Genomic DNA, 22,431 nt, shown 5'->3' on the forward strand with positions numbered 1-22,431 from the left:
CCCTTTGCATGATAAATCTTTTCAGCAGAGACGGGGTTTAAGTCTGCAGCTGTCTTTAACCAGTGTGTGTGAGGGGTCTCTTTTTGGCAGCAGATGGTTGGGTCTTGTTTTTTGTTTGTTTGTTTTTAAATTTAATTTGCCTCTCTGTATATTTTAAATGGAGCATTTAGGCCATTTACATTCAAGGTTATTATTGATATATGGGCTGAGTGTGGTGGCTCACGCCCATAATTCCAGCACTTTAAGAGACCAAAGTGGGCAGATTACTTGAGGTCAGGAGCTCGAGACCGGACTGGCCAACATGGCAAAACCCCATCTCTACTAAAAAATACAAAAGTTGGCCAGGTGTGGTGGTACACACCTGTGATCCCAGCTACTCGGGAGGCTGAGGCAGGAGAATTGCTTGGACCTAGGAGACAGAGGTTGCAGTGAGGCAACATCATGCCACTGTACTCAAACATGGACAACAGAGCAAGACTCCATCTTAAAATATACATAGATATAGGCTGGGCACGGTGGCTCACACCTGTAATCACAGCAATTTGGGAGGCCGAAGTGGGCAAATCACAAGGTCAGGAGTTCAAGATCAGCCTGGTCAACATGGTGAAACCCCCTCTCTACTAAAAATACAAAATCAGCCAGGTATGATAGCACACACCTGTAGTCACAGCTAATCAGGAGGCTGATGCAGGAGAATCGATTATACCCAGGAGGCAGAGGTTGCAGTGAGATCACACCACTGCACTCTAGCCTAGGTGACGGAGTGAGACTCCATCTTAAAAAAGAAATACATATATATATACACACACACACACACACACACACACACACACACACACACACACACATATGTGTAGATAGATAGATAGATACAGATACAGATATGTGAGGCTTTGTTCCTGTCACAGTGTTGCTAGTTGTCTTGGAGTTTCAACTACATAACTGCTTTATAGGCTCTGTGAGCTTTGTACTTATGTGTCCTTTTACAATGGTAAATACTATCCTTTCATTAATATGTTTAGAACTCCTTTCAGCATTTCTTATATGATCGATATAAAGGTGATAAATTCCCTTCACATTTGTTTGTCTAGGAAAGACTTTATTTCTTCTTCATTTACAAAGCTTATTTTGGCAGAATACAAAATTCTTGGCCAGTGGTTGCACACGGTGGCTCACACCTGCAATCTCAGTATGCTGAGAGGCCAAGGCGGGCGGATCGTTTGGGCTCAGGAGCTCAAAACCGGATTGAGCAACATGGCAAAACCCTATCTCTACAAAAAATACAAGAAAATTAGCCAGGCATGGTGATGTGTGCTTGTAGTCCCAGTGCTTGAGAGGCTGAAGTAGGAAGATCACCTGAGCCCGGGAGTTAAAGGCTGTAGTGATCTGTGATCATGCCATTGTACTCCAGGCTTGGACAGTAGACTGAGGTCCTGTCCAAAAAACAAGTAAAATAAATTCTTGGCTGGTAATTTTTTACTTATGCCTGCTAAAAATAGGCCCCCAATCTCTTCCAGCTGACTAGCAGGGTTTCTGGTGAGAAGTTAAAGTGTTAGTTTGATGGGATTTCCTTTACAAGTAATCCCTTCTCTTGCTATTCTTAGAATTTTTTCCTTCACATTGACTTTGAACAGTCTGATGACTATATGCTTTGATGAGATTCTTCTTGCAATGTATCTTTCAGTTCTCTGAGCTTCTTGTATCTGGATGTCTAAATCTCTTTCCAGACTAGGTAAGTTTTCCCTAATTATTTCCTCAAATAGGTTTTCTAAACTTTTTACTTTTTCTTCTCTAGAATACCTGTAACCTACAGGTTTGGATGCTTTATATAATCCCCTATTTCTCTAAGACTTTGTTCACATTTTTTTTCTTTTGAGACAGCATCTCACTCTGTTGCCCAGGTTGGAGTGCAGTGGTGCAATCGTAGCTCACCACAACCTCTGCTTCCTGTGTTCAAGTGATTCTCCAGCCTCAGTCTCTCAAGTAGCTGGGATTACAGTCACATGCCACAACGTCCTGCTAAACTTTTTTGTATTTTTAGTACAAAAGGGATTTCACCATGTTGGCCAGGCTGGTCTCAAATGCCTGACCTCAAGTGATCCACCTGCTTCAGCCTCCCAAAGTGCTGGGATTACAGGCATGAGATACCACATCTGGACTTTGTACACTTATTTTAATTCTTTTTTCTTTATGTTCATCTGACGAAGTTAATTCAAAGACCTGTCTTCCAGCTCTAAAATTCTTTCTTCCACTTTCTCTAGACTATTAAAGCTTTCAACTATATTTTATAATTTCTTCAATGAATTTTTCACTTCTAAAAGATGTTTACTTTTTTTTTAGTGATATCTCTTCTTTCATATCCAAAAGTGTTTCTCTGATTTGTGTTCATTTTCAACCTCCTCTTGGATCTCATTGAACTTCTTTAAAAACAACATTCTGAATCCGTTATTTTGTATTTGAAAGATTTTAATTTCAGTTAGGATCCCTTGCTGGAGAGTTGGTGTGATCCTTTGGGGGCTCTGTAACACACTTTTTTCATAGTTTCAAAGTTGTTTTTCTGGTTCCTTCTTATCTAGATAAGCCATCTCTCCTTATTTTTTGTATCTGCTTTCATCTGGATGTGATTTTTCTCACCTTCAGGAGTTGTCTATAATATATGTCGTGTAGGGTCTTTTGGCTTTTGTTCTGGGTGCTTTCGGTGACAAAGTTCCTTGGTTATACATAGCCTTTTTATGGTAGCTTTCCCAAATGCTGGTTGTATTAGTGATGTACAGGGCACGTGAGCAGGCTTACTGCATCTTGTGGGGCCAGGGTGGTAGAGGTCTCAGGAAGTTTATCTAGATCCCAGGCGATGTACACATGTCAATGGATTTTCCGCTGTGTCATGCAGTTAAACCTCCAAGCCAGCAGGTGGCACTCACAGGTAAGAGCCAGCTGAAGCCAATGTAGATAGGTATATAAGAGATCCTTGTTTACTGAGTGAAGCTCTCTGTTGCCTCAAGCAATGGGCTGATCTGCAGAATGTACAGTGGTCTGAGCTCTCTGCTCAGCCCTGGAGCAGGAGACCAAGACAGATGGGTCCAGACCAGGCAGGCCCACCTACAGGTCCCCCAATGGCAGGACACAAGCACCAGGTCTGGAGGGTGGGGGAGGGTTGGAGTTCTGTGGGCAACTACCAGGAATCCAGAGGTATGCTTAGGCATGGAGTTGGGAAACCTCCACTGCCCCAAATTCTCTGTATGGGAAGTAGAGTACAGCCTAAATTCCTAACCAAGAAGAATAAGCGCTCCAAATGCCTAGAGATATGTCTCTGTACTAAGTGTCACTGAGCCACAAAGCTTGCCTATGATAAGCTTATTATATCAAATCATGTAATTTTTTTGTTTTTCAGTATTATTTTGCACGATGTGCACTGTTAGTAGGCACACATTTTATATTTAACTCACTAGCATATTCAGTAATGCTTTCTATTCCCTATTACCTCTGATATATGATTCGCCCCATAAAAACTCAAAATTTCTCCATCTCCCTGAAACTAAAAAAAAAAAAAAAAACTGCTGCCTTTTAACAAAAATTTTTTTGAATTTTAAACAAGTTTTTTCAATTTCAGTATTCCAAAATTAAAGTGCTGGTTTTCTATTATATTTTTCTACTAATCTCCTGCACTAAAATTTCCATTTTTACTTATTTTTTATAGTACCCTCAATTAAACTGAATACTGTTTGGCAGCCTTCATTTAAGAAAAACACCAGAAATTACAATAAATACTGACAGCAGAGGCAGTAGAGTTAAATGGTTAAAGCATGCGTACTGGGTAAGGACCTATGTATGAATGCCAGCTCTATCCCTAATTAGCTATATATTTTTGAGTTACTTAACTTTACCTCAGTTTCCTCATTTGTGAAATAAGGATAATAATGGTACACAGAGTTGTTGGCAGAACTTAATAAACTTAGAGTGCTTAAATAATACCTGGTCTAATAGTAAGAACACCATAAACTCTAGCTACCAAAGTCAGTATTCAGTCACAAAAGCAACTTAATGTCCTTAAGTCAATGAATAAGTCCGTCAACAATACTCCTCACTGTCTGGTGTTCAAAAATGGAGGCCTTAGGACATTAGGATCTTAGACTAAAGATTAAGTAATACTTAGGATGATCCAGACCAGTGCTGTTAAGCCAGGCACAGTGGCTAATGTCTGTAATCCCAGCACTTCGGGAGGCCAGTGAGGGAAGAACACTTGAGCCCAAGAGTTCAAGACCAGTCTGGGCAACATAGGGAGACCCCATCTCTATAAAGAATTTAAAAATTAGCCACCAAGGTGGCACACATCTGTAGTTAGTCCCAGCTACCCAAGAGGCTGAGGTGGGGGAAATTCTAAGTCCAAGAGGTTAAGGCTACCATGAGTCATAACTGTGCCACTATACTCCAGCCTGGGTGACAGAGCAAGAAAGACCCTGTCTCAATCAATCAATCAATCATAAAACAGACCAGCACTGCCCAATAGAACTTTCTCTAACAATGGAAATATGTGTGTGCTGTCCAATATGATAGCCACTAGCTAGTGAGACTTAAAATGTGGCTAGTATGAACAATGAAGTGATTTTTTTAATTTTACTTATTTTTAATTAACTTGTATTTAAATAGCCACAAGAGGTTACTAGTTCTTATATCAGAAAACTCAAAATACATTTTAGAGAAAGTTTCCGTAATGGTTAAATTAAAAGGGTTTTCTCATTACTCATAATTTAACTGGAACAAGCCATATCTAAACATGTACATTAATAACGATTTTACTAATTCAAAAAATTAAAATAATGATAAACATGGCATGATAATGCAAAAGCTATTTCTGCTACTATGTGGGACAGACTCAAAAGCCTAAAATTTTAACTGCACTAACTATAAATATATTAAACATACAATAAATTAAATGTCAGCAATATCCTTAGCCTGAAGGCCAGTGGCAAACCTGAACATTAGTGGTACATACTCTAGAATCTTAGAATTTAGGATGAAGGGTAAATAGAACAAAGGAAAACAGAAAACTTTTTTCTACCCCACATTCTTACACCATTAGCAAAGGATACAAATCTGTCCCATTCCCTCTTTTATTCTAAAAATGATGAACCTTTTTGCTTTCTACTGTTAGAAACTAGAAAAGAGGAGAAAACATGTCAGATTCCTCATGTACAAATTTAACTCCTTGAATCCCCTTCCTCTGTATGGGAAGGGGAGTATAGCCTAAACTCCTGATCTAGAAGAGTGGGTGCTCCAAATGCCCGTAGATATGTCTCTGCATTGAGTGCCACTGAACCACAAAGCTTGCCTATGATAAGCTTACTAAGTCGAATCATACAATTACTTTTTTATTTTTCAGCATTATTTTGCACTATGTGCACTGTTAGCAGGCACATATTTTACATTTAACTCACCAGTATATTCAGTGATGCTTTGAAGTTAGAGCAGTGAAGTAAGCATTAGCAACCCTATTAAAGCAAAATTAGGAAAAGTAATTTGCCCAAGAGTACATGGCTAATATGTGGCAGAGAGAGATCTGAACCTGCATATACATTATTTTAAGTCTATATACCACAGCTGCTTTATTAATACCAGCATGCTTCTAGAAATGAGGCAGCAAGAAAGTTTGAAATAAATCTCCCTTCTTCTGGTAGTTCTAAACAGCAGGGTCATCAATTTCAAGGAAGGAAATGAGGAAACAGATGGACAGGAAATTCATCTGGGGCACTAACACACAAGTTTCTCTGGCATTCAAATATTTCTATGTGTTCCCTAGCACACCCTAAGTAGACGAATTAAATCAATAATAAAAGGCATCAAAGAAGCATAATAAAAATGAGTCAAAAAAGGGATAAATACAGAAAAATGTAAGAGGAAGTAATCTCAGGTAGAAGGCATTAAATGTCACCAAAAATTATTTAAGTACTACTGTGCCCCAGGCTATATACATGTAAGAATCATAAAATAAATCCTCCAATAAATGTTAGGTAATTCAGAAATACAGAAAGGGTCCCATTTCAACAAGCCCTAAGAAACATCGAATCTATTTTGCTTTGATTAAACCAAATTAACGGAAGCCCTAGCTCAAGCAATTGAACAAGAGAAAAAAATAAAGGGCATACAAATTAGAAAGGAAGAGGTCAAATTATCCTTGTTTACAGATTTTATGATCTTACATTGGAAAAACCTAAAGACTCCACCAAAAAACTACAAGACACCAACAAATTCAGTAGAGGAGACAAAATCAACATACAAATACCAGAGTTTCTATATGCCAAGAGTGAACAATATAGAAAAAAAAGGCAAGAAAGTAATCTCATTTACTGTAGGTACAAATAAAATAACTAGGAATTAACTGAAGAAGTAAAAGACCTCCACAATGAAACCATCAAATATTTATGAAAGAAATTGAAGACACACAAAAAAGGAAAGATAATCTATGTTCATGGATTAGAAGAATATTGTTAAAATGTACATACTACCCAAACAAACTACAGATTCAATGCAATCCCTATCAAAATACCAATGACATTCTTCACAGAAAAAAAAAAATCCTAAAATTTATATGAAACCACCAAAGACTCAGAATACCCAAAGTTATCCTGAGCAAAAAGAACAAAACTGGAGAAATCACAGTAACGAAAACAGCATGGTACTGGCATAAAAACAGACACTTAGACTAATGGAACAGGATAGAGAACCCAGAAAGAAATCTATATATCTACAGTGAATTCATTTTGACAAAGGTTCCAAGAACATACAATGAAAAGGACAGTCTCTTCAAAAAGGTGCTGGGAAAACTGGATACCCATATGCAGAAGAATGACACTAGACTCCTATTCCTTACCATAAAATCAAACCAAAATGGATTAAAGACTTAAATCTAAGACCTAAAACTAAACTACTAAAAGAAAACATTGGGGAAACACTCCAGGATCTTGCAGTGGGCAAAGATTACTTGAGTTATACCCTATAAGCACAGGCAACCAAAGCAAAAATGGACAAATGGGATCACATCAAGTTAAAAGCTTCTGCACAGCAAAGGAAATAATCAACAAAGTGAAGAGACAAGCCACAAAATAGCTGAAAATATCTACAAACCACCCATTTGAGAAAGGATTAATAACCAGAATATGTAAGGAGCTCAAAATAACACTACAGGTGAAAATTTAACCATCTGATTTTTAAAATCGGCAAAAGATCTGAATAGGCATTTCTCTAAAGAAGACATACGAATAGCAAACAGGTGTATGAAAAAGTGGTCAATGTCATAATCATCAGAGAAATGCAAATCAAAGCTATAGTAAGATGTCATTTCACCCCAGCTAAAATGGCTTTTATCCAAAAGACAGGCAATAACATGCTGGAGAGGATGTAGAGAAAAGGGAACACTGGATTTTGTACACTGCTGGTGGGAATGTAAATTAGTATACCACTATGGTGAACAGTTTTGAAGTTCCTCAAAAACACTAAAAATAGAGCTACTTTATGATCCAACAATCCCACTGCTGGGTATATACCCAAAAGAAGGCAAATCGGTATATCAAAGAGATACCTGCACTCCCATATTTGTTGCAATACTGTTCACAATAACCAAGATTTGGAAAAAACTTAAGTGTCTATCAAAGTGTCTATCAACAGATGAATAGATAAAGTGTAGTATATACACAAGATCCTGTCATTTTCAATATGGATGGACCTAGGGGTCATTACGTTAAGTGAAATAAGCCAGGCACAAAAAGACAAACTGCATGTCCTCACTTATTTGTAAGAGCTAAAAACGAAAACAATTAAACTCTCCGAGACAGAGTTGAAGGATGGTTACCAGAGGCTGGGAAAATAATGGGGTGTTAGGGAGAGTGAGAATGGTTAATGGGTACAAAAGAATAGAAGGAGTGACTAAGACCTAGTGTCTGACAGCACAAAAGGGTGACTATAGTCAGTAATGATCTAATCGTACATGATTGTAACAAAAAGGATAAACACTTGAGGTGGTGACTATATCCCATTCACTGATGTGACTGTGCACTGCATGCCTGTATCAAAATATCATGTACCCCATAAATACATATTTTACCCACAAAAATTAAAAACTGAAACAAAACAAAATTGTAATAGTCTATTATTACAATATTTAAAAGAAGCATGTCATGAGACACATACATACTCACTTGTCTACATAAAGTAAATAATCAAGGAATGCTTTTGCTTTTTCAGTAACCTATTGGTCTTACTGAATCTGTACTTGAAATAAAATATAGGTACATCTGAGGATTCAAATCCATCTTATCCAAACTCAGAAAGCAAAAAGATTCTGCTAAATATTTAAGATTCTACTGTTAAACACAAATTATATCCAACACTCTCTGAACTTTTTTTTTTTTGGATAAGGAGTCTCACTCTGTTGCCCAGGCTGGAGTGCAGTGGCACGATCTCAGTTCACTGCAACCTCTGCCTCCCAGGTTCAAGCAATTCTCCTGCCTCAGCCTCCCAAGTAGCTGAGACTACAGGTGCACACCACCACATCAGCTAATTTTTTTATATTTTTAGTAGAGATGGGGTTTTACCCAAACTCCTGACCTCATGATCTGCCTGCCTCTGTCTCCCAAAGTGCTGGGATTACAGGTGTGAGCCACCGCGCCTGGCCCCACTCTCTGAACTATTACTCTTGCTATCCAAAACTCAGGAATTGAAGAGATGTGAATGGCCTGCTATCCCTCACTATCCAGACTCTTACCACCCAAACTCGGGATATAAATATAATAGATTCAGACTGCAAATACTTGTGAATCTTAACATAAATTTTTAATATAATTTCACAGGGTTTAAAAAACTTACTAAGATTTTTAAACAATATGCAGTACTCTACGAAATCTCACAAATATTAGCTGCAAAACATCTTAGAAAATATCTTCTTATACCCTACTTCTCAACAGTCTGTTGGAACAAAGATGGCAGCTATTAAAATATTGCCCCTCAGCTCCAAACTGCAGCACCCTTACCTGTATTCTGCTTTTTGGTGCTTGCACTAAGACTCTCTGTAAATCACATTACTGCTTTGTCAGCTGGCTTTCTATAAAGCTCTCCCAAGAAGAGGCACTAAAGACGGACTGAAAGGCTGGAGGAGGAAGAAAAGACTGTATCTTCCTATCCATTCTTTAAGTTTTGTTAAGAGCACTTCCCAGCAAAGACTTCTTCAGTCCTATAGCAGCAGGTCCTTCCAATAGCAACAAGTGAATCCAGCTTGCAGTGTCCAACATTTGTAGAACTAGCTTCATCATAAACCACTCAGAGATACCAGCATCAGCCAGCGAGGTCTGGGTCCCAACCTCACAGAACCCCTCTTCCAAGCTCAGATACCAGCATCAATCATGCAGCAGCTTCTCAAAGGTCTAAGTTTCATTTCTTCGGGGACTTTCCTCTAAGCTTCTAATGTTTTCTCATCTCTTTGGTCCCTGAACCCTATGGGCAGTAGCTGCTTCCTACTGTGTCTATCTTCATGATACCTCAGTTTTATTTTTATCGTTTATGTTACTTAGTTAACACATTTATATCTAGTTATCAATTATATTAAAGAATCATCTCTGTTCAAATAACTGGTATGGTTTCAGCCTCCCTAGAGAATCCTGATTGATAAAATAGTCTCATGTAGAATATAATGTTGTTACAGTGACTTTTGTTGAAATCCAATTCTAGTTATACTAGCAAGTAAAGAAGAGCAAAGTGTCAGAGCAATTTGGTTAAAATTACAGAGTATACTTAACTATCACTACAAACTCTTTTGCAACCATTCCTTTAAGGAAAATTTAGAGGGCCTTTTTCTAATTCACATATAATATTACTGGTATAAAATATGATATGACGATATTAACAAAGGTAAGCTGTGTCTTTCCAGATTTTCTACAACAAATATGCCCTACTTTTCAATCATAAAAATACACTAAGTCTAATTTTAACAATTCTAACAGAGTCAGATTAAACAAGGATCCAATATCATCCATAGAAAACAATACTTGTTTACCCTAAATATTTAAGGAGGGTGGGGGAGAGTTTTAATCCATTTACTAACTACCCTCTCCTAACCAACAAATTGTTAAAATACTTTCCTTCTATTCGCTACCTTCACTTACACAAAAATTGTCCACTCCCATTCACACCCGTGCCTACAAACTTCCACCTGCCTATCCATTTTCTCACTCCCAGCCATATGTCCAGTTCTTCTTCACCAACTCATTTCCTTCCTGTCTTGAGGTTAACCACTTTCTAGATATACAAATAGTATATACAAGGTAGTATACACAAAAAAGGTTAAGGCAAACAAGCACTGTTTGTCAGTAGATTTGAGTTACTTTAAGGGTTCTGGTTGTACTCCTATTTGGGTAGTGTAGTTTGCAGGGACCATTTCTGGCTTAGGGAAGACTCTACGGGAAAGTAGACTAAAATTTATTGTGGTTACGTAATCCAGTTTTTCTTCCCTTCTTCGTCTCAAAACAACACTGGCTTCCACTAAGAAAAATAGATGACAGACAATGGTCTTCTACACATACATCTGAGAATAGGAATCCTCTGCTTCAGAAGTGGACCATACAGAATATCAGAGAAATTAAAGACATATATAAGGACACTAAATATCATGATTCAGATGCCACAGGGCTTCTCAGTTTATAAATTAAATGCTAGATATCATGACTAAATATCATGACTCAGATGCCATAGGGCTTCTCAGTTTATAAATTAAATATTAGATATATAGCTATAGCCAAAGAAAGTTCTAATTCCAGAATACTGTGCACAGGAATTACAACACAGTGAGTAAAATATAAAATAACTTATATTACCTCTTCTCTTTCATCAAACGAAAGTTACACACATATAACTCCTAACCCAATGTCATATAAAGGCTTAACCTAAACATAGAGTATTCACATAAAGAGATTTAAAATGTCAGTCAATTGTCCTAATATATGAATGTTTTAGCATTTCCCGCAACTAAAATATCTTAAGGAAGTCTAATTGGTAAAAGTGGACATTAAGGAAATAATAACTGTCATTTTATGAAAACAAAAATGCTTTTCTACTGAAACAGGATAGCCAGCCTCGACTTGTGAAAACTCAAGTACATAAAAACTACAAAGGTAACGTCATTGTTCAGTGTGAGTATGAGTATGAGAGTATGAGTGTGTGTGTGTGTGTGTGTGTGTGTGTGTGTGTGTGTGTGTGATTCTGGAAAACCAGGATTTCTCTCAAGCCTAAGGATTCCTTGACTTCCCAATCACGGCTCTAGCAATTTTGTATTTCTCCTCTTTCTCCTTCTGCCCTCCAAAGCTGGGCAATTACAACTCTTCATCATCTGTGCTGCTCCAACCACAGTGACCTCCTCCAGTGCTCCTCAAACATACAAGACAGTCTCCTGCCCTGGCCCTTCCTGAACTCCCTCTCTGCCTAAAGAATGCTCAACTACCACTTACCCAATATATGGCTCACTCCATCACACTTTGAGGTCTTCATTCAAATGTCACCTTTTCAGTGAAGCCTTCTCTTAGGACTAGCCTGTCTAAAATAACACATACTCCTTACTCCTATTATTTCCTATTCCCCTTCTCTATTTTTCTCCTTAACCTTTATCATATCATTAACAGACATTTATCCTATATTGTTTATTAACTGTCCCTCCATCAAAATATAAACTGCGTGATTATAGGATTTTTATATGTTACGCTCATTGCTATGCCCCAACATTTAGAATAGTGCCTGACAACAGTAGATGCTCAATATGCTAGATGAATAAATGATATGGTTGACTGCAACACCATATCATGTAACTAGTAGGTCCTGCCATCGACGCTTCATATTCTAATCTAAGATTTCAATCAACAGATTAGGTTTAGGTTATTTTTCACTCTGGATACCACGACCATTCCTCAGGGGCCAGTGTGAGGGTAGAACATGGAAGCCTAAGCTAGCCAAAGAGTCATACATTTATTTGCTTTACTAATTTGACTTTACATATGAATTGATTGGTAAAACTGATCTGGTCACTTCAAAAATCTGAAACCACTGGGTTGTACACAACAACACAGTTCCTAGTTTTTACACTTCTCATGTTTTATTTATTGTAAATGAGAGAAATCTAGATATTATGTTTTTATCATCCCTTAGGAAGAAATTAAAATTAGTGGCTGGGCGTGGTGGCTCACGCCTATAATCTCAGCACTTTGGGAGGCCGAGGTAGGTAGATCACGAGGTCAAGAGATCGAGACCATCCTGGCCAACATGGTGAAACCCCGTCTCTACTAAAAATACAAAAATTAGCCAGACATGGTGGCATGCGCCTGTGGCCCCAGCTACTTGGAAGGCTGAGGCGGAAGAATCACCTGAACCCAGGAGGTGGAGACTGCAGTGAGCTGAGATTATGCCACTGCACTCCAGCCTGGTGACAGAGCAAGACTCCATCTCAAAAAAGAAAAAAAAAATAATTAAAATTAGTACCTTCAGACTTATTTATTAATCTGCTAAAAAGGCAATCAAAATTCACTATGTTCCAATTAAACTGAGTAGAAAGCAAATTAGTTTGTTGTTGTTGTTGCTGTTGTTTTTCAGACAGAGTCTCACTCTGTCGCCCAGGCTGGAGTACAGTGGCACAATCTCAGCTCACCACAACCTCCACCTCCCAGGTTCAAGGGATTCTCCTGCCTCAGCCTCCTAAGTAGGTAGGATTTACAGGTGTCCGCCACCATGCCTGGCTAATTTTTTTTTTGTTAGTAGAGACGGGGTTTCGCCACATTGGCCAGGCTGGTCTTGAACTCCTGACCTCAGATGATCCACTCACCTCAGCCTCCCAAAGTGCTGGGATTACAGGTGTGAGCCGTAACACCTGGCCCATGTTAGTTTTTTAAAAGAACAACAAAGAAGTGTTAATTATGCTGTTTCATGTACAAATTATCACACACTATACTCATTTAGTTCACTAAATGGAGATTAAAAGCATATCCAAATCCCATTACCACAAAAATCTCAGTAAGCAGAAATATCACTCCATTCTGCCAAATTGCACTACTTGACAAAACAAGCTACAATATTTTATTCTGAATATCACCCTGAAATTCATTGTAATATGAGGCGACCAGTCCAACTTTTAAAATGTTACATGTTCCAGTAAAGAAAAAAAAAAGAGAGAGCACTTACCTTAATGAAGTTACAGATGGACAAGCCTGTCCATACAAACCCATCTGGCCACAAAGAGAATCTGAAAAGTAAAGAAGAGTTAGTTATCAGATGCTGCAAAGTAAATTAAACCACATATCTCACTTCAGAGCTATTGTAAAACACTCTGAAAACAGTAAGTAGGATGCTAAAAGAATCACCCTTATCAGAACACAAACTTACATGAAAGAAAAATGCTACTGAGTCACAAGACATATCAGGATGCAGACAGACATATCAGGAAGCATAAGAGAAATAGATACACTGTAACTGTAACATTCAAAGAAGCTGAGACTTCATAGGATTTAGCAAATGATTATGGCTATGTTATAGAGTGTCCAAACTGTTTTTAGTAGAGTCCTAGGGATTCTAGAGAGGTGCCCAAAAGCACAGTTGAGCATGCAAGTTTCCAACTCCCACATAAGTGCCCCACCAAATCTATTCTTCCATCAAAACAGTACTACCTTTATTGGTTTTAAATACCGGAGTTTACAAAGACAGTTCCTTCGCTTTAAAAAAAAAAAAAACAGTACTAGTAGTAATGGTAGTAGTAAAGACAGCATTGAAACAGAAGGAGCTTTGAATTCAAATTCTAGGTTTTAGGTTCAAATTCTAACTGTGGCACTATTTAGACCTTAAAGAATTTATATAACTTCAATGAACATCAGTTTCTTCATCTGTAATGTGGGGCTAGTACCATCTATATAACTTTACTCAGAGGAGATAAACTGCAAGCTTGTTAGAATTAAATAAATCAACAAATGTAAAAAGTACCTATCAGCACTACTAAGGAGCACATGGGAGAGTATCAATATTTTCATTAGGCAGAAAGATGGTCTACAAATGCCTAATGGTAACATAAATGAGATAAGGTAAAATGGGAATAAGTGCAAACATATGCATACATTCCACAAGTGGCAGAAACTCAGCAACGAAAGAGAGCGTTCAGTCTGAAGGGATCAGGGCTATTCCTGGTTCTAGTCAACTGTTGCCAGGCAGCAGTACTATAGGTCCAGCATTTTGAGAACTTCCAATTTTTCAAGAGAAACAAAAAAATCCAAAATTTTATCTGAAATCTCTTTATTTTTTTTTTTTTTTTAACTTTTTTAAAAAATACAGATGGAGTCTGGTCTATGTTGCCCAGGCTGGTCTTGAAGTCCTGGACTCAAGCAATCCTCCTGCCTTGGCCTCCCAAAGTGCTGAGTTTACAGGCATGAGCCACTGTACTTGGCCTTGATTTTCATTTCCTAAATACTACATGGGCAAAACAAAAACTGGATTTTGCTCCAAGTTTGTAACCTTTGGATTGAAGCTCCTGCATGTAATAATTATTCGTGCATAACTTCTGGCAGACACAGACACTTCTAGCAGAGACAGACACTTCTCTGCCTCTGCCAGAATGACAGGATGGATGGCTTGATCTCCGTACCCACCGAAAATTACTAAAATGCTGAGTAAAATATTTTAAAATCTTTACAAATTAATCAAAAACTTGACAGAAAATGAGGTATGATCAGAGACCAAAAACTAAGTGAAAGAGTGGAAACTAGAAAGTACTAAGAAGTACTAAGTACTAAGTACTAAGAAAGTACTAAGAGTACTGATATCAGCTTTCCTTTACCTTTAAGGCATTATGCCAAGCACTATAAATTCTGGCTTGCAATTCCAAAACCTGGTGGGACCCAACGTACAAGATAGAACAATGTTCAGGTCTTAACCAAGAGAACTGCAGAGAAAACTGCCTTTTTAATCTTGGCACTTAGGACTGGTGAGGGGATCCAGGACTATGACAGCAGTAAGGTACAAGAGGCAACAACGTTCAGGTCTTAACCAAGAGAACTGCCAGGAAAACTGCTTTTTTAACCTCAGCACTGAGTGCTGGGAGGGGATTAGGGACTGTGACAGCAGTGCAAGGGTGTCTTCCCTGATATTTCATAACCACAAGCTGATCTTCCCCTAGATTATGGTTTGGAAAGCTTCATACCAGCCAGGCGCAGTGGCTCACATCTGTAATCCTAGCACTTTGGGAGGCCAAGGCGGACAGATCACCTGAGGTCAGACCAGCCTGACCAATATGATGAAACCCCGTCTCTACTAAAAATACAAATATTAGCCAGGCATGGTGGCATGTGCCTGTAATCCCAGCTACTCGGGAGGCTAAGACAGGATAATCACTTCAATCCAGGAGACGGAGGTTGCAACTGGCTGAGATGACACCATTGCACTCCAGCCTAAGCAAAAAGAGTGAAGAGTGAAACTTCAGTCTCAGGAAAAAAAAAAAAAAAAAAAAAAAAAAACCAGCTTCATACTTAGAATTTTGTTTAGGGTAGCCCTAGGATGGTTGTATCCCCAACCCAATTTTGACAGAAACAAATGCATGTTATCTCTGGAGGAAATCACCTTTGATCTAAGCCTGGAAAAATCCCCACAGGTAATAAGATCTTAAACATAATTTAAAAATCACAAAACCCAAAAGGAAATCAGCCACTCATAGCAAAATACAGCAGAAACATCAGTTAGCACAATAAAAACACAAGGAATTCAGATATAACAATTACTAGACATCCTTGAGTCCGGTGCAGACAGCCCCTTGTCCTGGGAAATGGGGTGTGGCTGGAAAGGCAGCTGTCCCCTCGCCTGTCATGCAACACACTTTTGTGGGGAACCTGGTGCTAAACCACTCACAGACGACCTGCTTCTGGATCAGGGTTTCGTACACAGCAAAGCAACTGTATTAAAAAAAAAAAATTACTAGACATCTTTCTCTACTGTTTTATGTATGATTTACCTAGTCTTGTATTTTAATTGCCTATAGACAGATAGATCTCAAATCTTCATGTCTAGCAGAGATCAATCTCCTGATCTCCAAACAAATATCCATCATTCCCTCCCAGAAATCCCAAATTTACCATGTTTAAAACTGAATTCATCATCTTCCCTTAATATACTTCCTACCTGGATAAAATGGCATAGCCTTTTTATCTGAGAATGGCTTTCAGGTTTCTTAGCTTAACTCTTACTCTTTGTTAGAACAGAGCAATTTTTTTCCAACTCTTAGTCTCTATGAGGAATTACTTCAGTAAACCCTCCTGGCCTCTTACCTCATTCCTCTCCAAAGAGGTAAATTGGTCAATACACAGAGCTGACTTAAGAAATGAGCACCAGGGACTCAGAATCTTTTTCTTTATTTGAGACAGTTTTCACTCTTGCTGCCCAGGCAGGAGTGCAATGGCACCATCTCGGCTCACTGCAACCTCCGCCTGTTGAGTTCAAGCAATTCTCCTGTCTCAGCCTCTCAAGTAGCTGGGATTACAGGCATGCACCACCATGCCTGGCTGATTTTTTGTATTTAGTAGAGACAGGGTTTCACCATGTTGGTCAGGCTGCTTGAACTTCTGACTTCAGGTGATCCACCCGCCTCAGCTGGGATCCCAAAGTGCTGGGATTACAGGTCTGAGACACCATACCCAGTCCTCAGTTTCTTTCTCTTCCCTCTCCATTCAGGATTCTATAAGGCAATGATCTGAGTGTGTCCGCTCTGCTGACCCAAACATCCTCTAGGGTGAACTGCCCCATTGATAGGCGGGGATGAGGCACAGCGGAGAGTTAGCCAACTCACTTGGCTCAAACCTGAGTCATGTTCTACAATATAGGTTTTATCAAAAACAAAGGCAACTCCTTTGAAAGTTAAACAGAGTTACTATAAAACCAGCAATTATAAACATATATATCTCCAAGAGAATTTGTATGTTCCTACAAAAACGTGCACAGAAATGATCGTTTGCACACAAATGTGCAGCATTATTCATAATAGCCAAAAGTGAAAATAACCCAAATGTCTGTCAACTGATAAATGGATAAAAATATGGTTTATCTAAGTAATAGCCATATAATATATAATGGAACTTTACTCAGCCATGAAAAGGAATGAAGTACTTTTATATGCTACAACATGGATGAACCTTGAAAGCTTTATGCTAAGTGAAAAAGGCACAAGAGACCACATGTTGTATGATTCCATTTATACAAAATGTCCAGAATAGGCAAATCTATAAAAATGGAAAGTAGATTGGTGGTTGCCAAGAGATGGGGGAAAAGTGGGAGGTGGAGGGGGTTTGCAGATAGGAAATGACTGCTAAGAGGTTTCTTTTTACAGTGATGAAAATGGCCTGACTGATAGTGGTAATGGTTGCACAACCTTGTGAATATATTAAAAACTACTGGGCTGAGTGTGGTGGCTCATGCCTGTAATCTCAGCACTTTGGGAGGCTGAGGCGGGCGGATCACAAGATCAGGAGTTCAAGATCCGCCTGACCAACATGGTGAAACCTCGTCTCTACTAAAAATACAAAAATTAGCTAGGTGTGGTGGCACTGTAATCCCAGCTACTCAGGAGGCTAAGGCAGGAGAATCGCTTGAACTCGGGAGGCAGAGGTTGTGGTGAGCTGAGATCACACCACTGCACTCCAGCCTGGGAGACAGAGAGAGACTCTGTCTTTCAAAAAAAAAAAAAAAATTACTGAATTGTACACTTCAAAATGGTGAACTTTACAGTATGTGATTTTTACCCGAATAAAAAGCTAATTTTTTTTTTAAAAAGATACTGTCTTGCTTTTTCATCTGTAGGTTCTTATTTTCTCAGTCAGTTCAAAACTCAGGCAAGGGAAAATGATCTCGTATTCTGAATTCCCTTAGTACCTCCAAAAAGTTACATGTACTACCAAATTCTAAATTCTAGTTATCTAATCTGCTCTAGCTTCAGTGCGCCTTTGTTCCAGTGTTGTTCATTTTTCCTCTAGATTACTGTCCTTAAATGACATCCTGAACCATAGGCTTGTTGACTAAAAGAACAAACTATGTCTATCTTTTCCATACCTAGGCAACTGACCAACAACAGGGAAATCTCACAAAAGAAGGCTAAGGTTCACATGGAAGTCAGGAAATTTCAAGGTTCTCCAAGTCAGAAACAAACCTCTGTGACATCAACTATAGTTGAACAACTATATTAACTCATTTTATTACATCCATAATTTATTAACACAGTTTTATTTGGTACCAATAGCATAAATCTCCAAATCTTTTGAAAACTAATATGTAACAACAGTAGAATGACACAACCAGAATACGAGTAGTAAAAGCCAGGCATTAGCTAATGAGTATGCTGAATACAAGTTATTTACTGTATTATATACCATTACCAACAGAAAAGCATAGAATTCCTTTTAACATAAGCAGTATTCAAGTGTACATTAAACCAAGTTACAAACTACCCACATTCAGGAAGCAGCCATCACAACACACTAACAGTTGTATAATAATGTATTATTTGGGGGCAGGGGGTGAAATAGAATTAAGTACTTTGAAAAAGCTCTGAGTAAGTTCTTTTTGATTTTAAGAGACAGGGTCTTGCTCTGTTGCCTAGGCTGGAGTAAAGTGGCCAGATGACAGCTCACTGCAGCCTCAAACTTCTGGGCTCAAGCAATCCTCTTGCCTCAGCCTCCCAAGTACCTGAGACCACAGGTACACACCACCACATTTGGCTAATTTTTTTTTTTAATATTTTGTAGAAACAAGGTCTTGCCGTGTTGTCCAGGTTGATGTCAAACTCCTGACCTTAAACAATCCTCCCATCTAGCCTTCCAAAGCACTGGGATTACAGGCATGGGTCACCACACCCAAACTGAAATAATTCTTATGAGCTCTCTCCCCTCTCCCACCTACACAGAGATACTACGCTTTATAATTTACAAAAAAACTTACTACCATTCATGACCTTGCATCTGAAGACTCAGAATGGAATCCTAACTCAGACAGTTACTGTGTGACCTTGGATATATTAACTTCCCTAAGGCTTAATTTCCTCCTTCAGAAGAAAGGAAAAATGCAGTAAAAGTCTCAGTTACCATGACAGTAGTTTGAATGAAAGCATTATCATAACACCAAAGGTAAGAATTAAAAATTTGTTAAAAGTAACTATTACACTCAGGAATGGAAAACCAAACATCATACGTTCTCATTCATAAGTAGGAGCTAATCTATGATGATGCAAAGGCATAAGAATGATACAGTGAACTTTGGGGACTCAGGGAAAAAGGTGGGAAGGAGGTGAAAGAAAAGGCTACACATTAGGTACAGTGTACACTCCTCAGATGATGGGTGCATCAAAATCTCAGAAATCACCATGAAAGAACTTTTTCATGTAACTAAGCATCACTTGTTCCCCAAAAACCTACTGAAATTTTAAAAGTTTTTTTAAAAAAAACTATTACAGCTCTAGAGGCCAAGAAGCTATTCTTTCTTTTTTACTTCTGAATTCAGCCCTGTATTTCCAAGACTTGAAAGTATAAAATTCACTAACATCCATGAAGAAACAACCCCTTGATTCAAGAAACTTAACTGAACATTGTAGATTATTATTCCATTAGTCACAGGTAATCATTAAAGCGGTCGAGGAAACAACCTATATCCTAATCAACCCAAATAGAAGAAATGTGCCAGAGGGAAGAGTAAAGGGAAAAGAATCCTGATGAGTGAGTGGCAATCAGCTGTTCATCTCAGCTCCTCTACCTAAACGTGAAGGCAGTGGTGCAGCTTGAGCTAAGAAGTCATCTGCTTTCAGAGAGCAATTAAAATCATGAGGATCTTCAATTCACCATGGAGTATCAGAAGGGAGGCCACATAGCTAGTTAAGAGAAACCATTTAAAAAAACACTTGACGAAGTTGGACTGAAGATAGCAGCAAGTGATTCAAGAGGGAGAAAGGCAACAGTGTTCTTTGTAGATCAAGAAGGATAAAAACTGAAAAGAGAATATACTGGCTTTTAATAGAAGATAATACTACTACAGTGGATGAGTTCTGTGGAATAGTGAAGGCAAAAATTAGCATGGATAGGGGTTAAGAATCAGGAGTGAAAGAAAAATAAATGTTTAGCTACAAATTGTTAAATAAAATTAAGTAGAAAGTGTAATAAGGTCAGGCAGTAAGAATAAGAACGAGAAGATACGGACTAAGAATTCAGGAAAGGTAAAGAACACGTTAGAACTTTCATCACATTACCTCTATTATCCTATTCTATTCTTCATAAATAGGAATAGAAAACAGAAAAGCTCTGTTTCATCATCTGATACGATTTTTATTTCTCCCCCATCAGAGTGTGAGCTCCATGTTTCATTCTGTTATATTCCCAAAACCTAGTATAAAGCCACCACCTGAGACTTCTTAGCTCAAGCTGCACCAATGCCTTCAGTGAATTTATTCAGTGAATGAATAAACCAGATTCTTCAAAAGTTGGGGGGAAATAAAGAAACTTAAAATGAGATCTGACTGAAAACTCACCAGGTCTTTACTTAATACAGTCTTTTGTATCCATCACTTTTCTCTACCTCCAAGCAATTTAGGACCAATCTGCAGTTAGAAGACCAAGAATATAAGAAGAACTCTTACAACTCAATAACCAAAAGACTAATAATCCAATTTAACAATGGGTGAGAATCTGAACAGACATTTCTACAAAGAAGATACATGAATGTCCAATAAATACATGAAAAGATGTTCAGCATCATGAGTCATTAGGGAAATACATTTTTTTCTTTTTTTTTTTTCTTTGAGACAGAGTTTCATTCTTGTTGCCCAGGCTGGAGTGCAACAGCACGATCTCAGCCCACCACAACCTCCGCCTCCTGGGTTCAAGTGATTCTTCTGCCTCAGCCTCCCAAGTAGCTGGGATTACAGGCATGTGCCACCACACCTGGCTAATTTTCTTGTATTTTAAGTAGAAATCGGGTTTTACCATGTTAGTCAGGCTGGTCTCAAACTCCCGACCTCAGGTGATCCGCCTGCTTCAGCCTCCCAAAGTGCCGGAATTACAGGCATAAGTCACTGCACCCAGTCAAGAAATACAAATTAAAATGAGACACCACTTCATACCCACTAGGATGGCTATAATCAAAAAGACAGAAAATAAGTGTTGGAAAGATGTGGAGAAATTCAAACTTTCATGCATTGCTAGTACAAGCGTAAAATAGTGTTGCTACTTTGGGAAAGTTTGGCAGTTCATCAAAAAGTTAAACATAAGAGTTACCGTATGACCCAGAAATTCTATACCCAAGAAATGAAAACATATATCCACAGAAAAACCTATAAAAGAATGTTCATAGCAGTATTAAATCATAATAGTGGCCGGGTACAGTGGCTCACACCTGTAATCCTATCACTTTGGGATGCCAAGGCGGGCGGATCACAAGGTCAAGAGATTGAGACTATCCTGACCAACACGGTGAAACCTCATCTCTACTAAAATACAAAAATTAGCTGGGCATAGTAGCACGCGCCTGTAGTCCCAGCTACTCAGGAGGCTGAGGCAGGAGAACTGCTTGAACCCAGGAGGTGGGGGGTGCAGTGAGCCAAGATCACGCCACTGTACTTCAGCCTGGCACCAGGCGACAGAGCAACACGGTCTCAAAAAAAAAAAAAAATCAAGCAAAAAGGTGAAAATAGGCTGAGTGCAGTAGCTCACACCTGTAATCCCAGCACTGTGAGAGGCCAAGGCAGGTAGATCGCTTGAGCCCAGGAATTCAAGACCAGTCTGGGCAACATGGCAAGATCCTGTCTCTACAAAAAATATAAAAATTAGCTAGGCATGGTGGCTCATGCCTGTAGTTCCAGCTACTTAGGAGGCTGAGGTGGAAGATCAATTGAGACCAAGAGGAGGCTGCAGTGAACTTTGATCATGTCATTGCTTTACAGCTCGGCGACAGAGCAACACCGTTTTTTTGTTGTTTTTTTTTTTAAAGTGGAAATAATCCAAACGCCCATCAACTGATGAATGGATGTGTTATATCCACATAATGGAATAATGTTTGACAATAAAAAGGAATGATAAATGCTACAACATGTATAACCCTTAACAACATTATAAGTTAAAGAAACCAGTCACAAAAGATTATATATTGTATGATTCCATTTATATCAAACGTCCAAAATAGCAGTATCTTAGGGTTAGCAGTAAGAGAAGTAGTAAATGGAGAATACAGATTGACTGCTATTGGGTACGAGATTTCAAGAGAGGAGAAAAACGTTTTAAAATTAGACTGCAGCAATAGTTGCATAACTCTGTGAATATACTAAAAAACACTGAATTTTACACTTTAGGTGAACTGTATGTCATGTGAATTATATCTCAACAATGCTGTTAAGGAAAAAAAAAA

The 22,431-nt window shown here is 38.5% G+C and overlaps 1 protein-coding gene across 5 annotated transcripts in view; it reads right to left on the reverse strand.

Moving 5' to 3' along the window:
- FOXJ3 (forkhead box J3) overlaps positions 1-22,431 on the reverse strand; it is a 176,282-nt gene that overhangs the window by 136,995 nt on the left and 16,856 nt on the right. For 4 of the 5 annotated variants that reach the window (XM_012434696.2, XM_012434699.2, XM_012434693.2 and 1 more), the window contains one exon: positions 13,207-13,267. In XM_012434696.2, the coding sequence (XP_012290119.2) occupies positions 13,207-13,250 (44 nt within the window). In that variant the 5' untranslated portion in view covers positions 13,251-13,267. Of the gene's footprint in view, positions 1-13,206; positions 13,268-20,560; positions 20,586-22,431 lie in introns of those variants that run through there. The other variant, XM_064372241.1, reaches the window with a different exon arrangement.

The sequence above is a fragment of the Aotus nancymaae genome, unplaced genomic scaffold (assembly GCF_030222135.1).
Source record: "Aotus nancymaae isolate 86718 unplaced genomic scaffold, 86718_ANA_hifiasm-v0.15.2.pri h1tg000007l, whole genome shotgun sequence".
Classification (NCBI taxonomy): Eukaryota; Metazoa; Chordata; class Mammalia; order Primates; family Aotidae; genus Aotus; species Aotus nancymaae.